Raw genomic sequence first — 3439 nt, 5'->3', positions numbered from 1 at the left:
GCGGGGCTTAGCAGAAGGGGCGGTGTCGTCACAGGTGGGCGGGGCCGGGCCCGAAGTGCCGGTGGGGTGGCCCTGTCTCCCCCGGCCTTGCCCCAGCGCCTAACGCAGGCACCCCGCGGTGTTTTCCAGGAGGAAAGGCAGCCTGCCGCCCTCGACATCCCCCTGGGTGAGTCTCCCCTCGAAACGGACCTGGGCTCAGGTGCTCTGATGGGCCTGTCGTGGGTTAAGAGCCCAGAGGTGGGTTAGGCTCCAGACTACGGAGTCCGTGCTCAATGCACAGAGCTAAACCAGAATGAAAACACCACTGGGTCACAGGCATCCTTCAGGCCTGCGTGCTGCAGCTTGGATCATCCCCATTCCCTGCTGCCTGTTGCAAAACCAGCTGGGGATGTGTCTCCAGGTCAGCACGCTGCTACTCTTCTCTTCCAGCTCGCCTGACCGTGTCCTACTGCCGGAGCAGCGGCCCTGGCGGGCAGCACGTTAATAAAGGTGAGGAAGAGACTTTGAAGGAAAAAATCCTAATCTTTAAATTGCTTCTTTATACTTTGTGGTGAAATATTGGGAGATTGACATTGAGCATCTTTGTGCTGCCCAATGCTAATTTTTCATTATCATTACCCCACGTTTTAACAGAACTTCTGTCTTCACAGTACTCGAGACCAGTGGTACCATATTGGATTCTCCTAGAAACACTTGTACTGGGATCGTTGCTGCTACATGTGTTGCATGAAACACCACTTCTGTCTAATCTGTTTTCATTAATCAAACATACAACATGGTAACTGGATTCTGAAACTTCACAGTGCAATAAATTCTCAGCTTAATTCAAATAAACTAAAAATCCTTCCTGTTCTGCCATTGCCGTTAAAAATAAGGTAGTTAGTGGCTGGCAATAGCAATAAATCTTGTAGTATCTAGAAAGGCAAATACCATGACAGAGTCTCCATAAAAATTTAGAGTTTGTCTTGTGGAGTGGTATGTAAAAATATAGCAAGAAAAAAGTTGTGACGTTTCAGGAAATTGGTACTGGAATCATCCTATGTTCAAAGCCAGCAGTGAACAGACTGAATTACCTCATAAAACTTATGAAGGCGAGCCATTACACTGAAAAAAGATCCTGTTTTTCCTCCCAGTGAATACGAAGGCAGAAGTTCGGTTCCACCTGGCATCAGCAGACTGGATCCCAGAAGATGCAAGACAAAAAATGGCATCGATGGTACCTACTGTCCCCCTTCTAGCCATGGTTTAAATTTCACACTTTCAGACAGAACATGACGAGTCTAAGGAGGTTCCAGTGATCACATCACGTTTTCCCCTCTTTAGCACAGGAATAAGATAAACCGAGCTGGTGAGCTGATTGTGAACTCTGAAGAGAGTCGCTACCAAATGAGGAATCTGGCGATTTGTTTGGAAAAAATCAGAACCATGGTCACAGAAGCTACTGAGAAGCCCAAGGTGGTGTCTAAGGAGACTACACAGAAACTCATAGCGAGGTATCTTTATTGAAATGGCCTTTATTTGAGATGGATTCAGAGTATCATGTTACATGATTTAGTTTGCAGCCTCTTTAAACAATCTTCTTCATACTCATTTGGATTTCCTTTTTTAAAAAAATCACTGGTCCGTTAGATCTTAATTGCTTTCGTGGGTAGCATCCCGAGAACAGGGACTGCTTTTTCTGTCTGTGGACATTTGTCAGCTCATCAAATGTACATATTAACTGTGCTCAAAGTTGAATATTTAAATATTTTCTTTGTACACTAAAGGATCTTTTCATTTTGTTTTAGGGTGGAAAAAATGAACCGTGAACGACTACGACAGAAAAAGATACACTCAAATATAAAACAAAGCAGGAAAGCAGACTTTGACTAAGAATAGCAGAGATCGAAGTCCTTGGCATAGCATCTTTTTAAAGAAATGGCATTGGCAGCTGCAGATAATGCTAAACTGGATTGAATAAAACTGGTCCGAAAATGTAAATAAAAATATTTAACATCATCTTTTGAACTTAATGATACACTGTGACAGCCTGTCAGTCATTTTGCAGAAAAATTACTGTTCATGTTTGAAGAGAAACTAAAAATTCAGATTTTTGTCAGCCACTTTTTTTTATTCTTTGTGCCCTTCATCCAGCCCTCTGCTCTGTGAGAGCACCCTCTGCTGCTGAACACATAAGCAGCAGTAGATCATGGGGGAAAGAAAGGGAAGACTAAAAGCAGTCTAATTGCGTATCTAAGAAGCAAATAGAGTATTCACTATTTCTCAAATTTTAGTTTATTTTTTCCTAACCAAAGAAAGTGCATTTTTGTTAAGTTAAGCTAAAGCCATGGCAGGAATTTGGCAGGAGGCAGTTGTTCTTCATTCAGAAACCACCCTGTAAGTACAGGAGGCTTCTGGCCCTTGAGATGGAATGCCGTACAGCCTCAGGCTGAGTCTTACAGGCTTTAAGAGTTGCTCATCAGTGGACCCTGTTTAAACAGAACAAAGTTCTGTGCTGTAACGTGGTGGATTTCACCACCAACAACTCTGTTCACTGTGGCGTTTCAAAGACACTGAAATTACACTTTTTTCATCTTCTCATGGGGCCCCAGTGGCCTAATGGATAAGGCACTGGCCTTCTAAGTCAGGGATTGTGGGTTCGAGTCCCACCTGGGGTGAGGAGAGGTGGTTCTGTTTTAGGCAAGAACTAAATACAAGGGGGAGTGCTCTCCACTGGTCCCTGGAGTTTAATTGGGGCACAGCGAGGTGCTTTGCTCTGACACACCTCCTATGGCCAGTTCCTGGTCCCCTTTGGAAGTTCTGCACTTACACAGTCCAACGTTTACATCTGCAAAAAGCAGAGAGCTCAAATCCCACATCCTCTCCAAAAGAGGCTGCTTGGAGGGATGCGGGAACACACCAATGCATCCTGACATTCCTCGCAGGAAACCCTGCCTCCACCGCTGTGCACACCCTGCCTCAGCAAGGAGAGCAAAGAATAAACTTTTCTCCTGCCTAAAGCTTTATCTTCATGGTAGGGGGTAGCTGCCAGCTCCCCCTCTCACAGGCAAATGTGTCTGCAGTTCCATGCTGTGCCCTGGCCCTTACAAGCAAGGGGGATGTTGCTGCTTCAGACATATTTCTGACACTGAAAGTCACCACACAAGCATCAACTGGGACAGCAACAGACTCAGCTGAGCCCTCACTGCCTTATATCACCTGCGGCTCAGGTCTCCCCAGATTTTACAGTAAGATTTGCAAAATTTTTCTTAAGGCCTTGGAGCAAGCACACAACACCAGGGTTTGAAGGGGATGGACGCTTCAGGTATTCAAAGCGTATCCCAAGTTTTTACACCAAGAAACCTCCTTCTTGTCCAAGATCAGGCTGCCTGACCCAGGGGACACGGGTGCCCTAGAAAGGCGTGAATCATCCCTAACCACAGCAGGGAACCCACCCACC

At 45.6% G+C, this 3439-nt stretch overlaps 1 protein-coding gene and 1 non-coding gene across 2 annotated transcripts; both read left to right on the top strand.

Moving 5' to 3' along the window:
* Positions 1-129: 129 nt before the first annotated feature.
* ICT1 (immature colon carcinoma transcript 1) lies at positions 130-1986 on the top strand (the record flags this gene model as incomplete). The annotated part of the gene is made up of 5 exons (XM_009584211.1): positions 130-166; positions 430-489; positions 1134-1216; positions 1324-1493; positions 1788-1986. Coding segments are annotated over 5 exons (435 nt in total), but the record flags the coding sequence as incomplete, so codon positions are not given.
* Positions 1987-2584: 598 nt separating this feature from the next.
* TRNAR-UCU lies at positions 2585-2657 on the top strand. Its single transcript has one exon. It is a non-coding gene; the product is annotated as a tRNA-Arg (tRNA).
* The last annotated feature ends 782 nt before the right edge of the window (positions 2658-3439 follow it).

The sequence above is a fragment of the Fulmarus glacialis genome, unplaced genomic scaffold (genome assembly GCF_000690835.1).
Source record: "Fulmarus glacialis isolate BGI_N327 unplaced genomic scaffold, ASM69083v1 scaffold21298, whole genome shotgun sequence".
In the NCBI taxonomy this organism is placed as follows: Eukaryota; Metazoa; Chordata; class Aves; order Procellariiformes; family Procellariidae; genus Fulmarus; species Fulmarus glacialis.
This window is presented reverse-complemented; position numbering and strand designations above follow the sequence as displayed.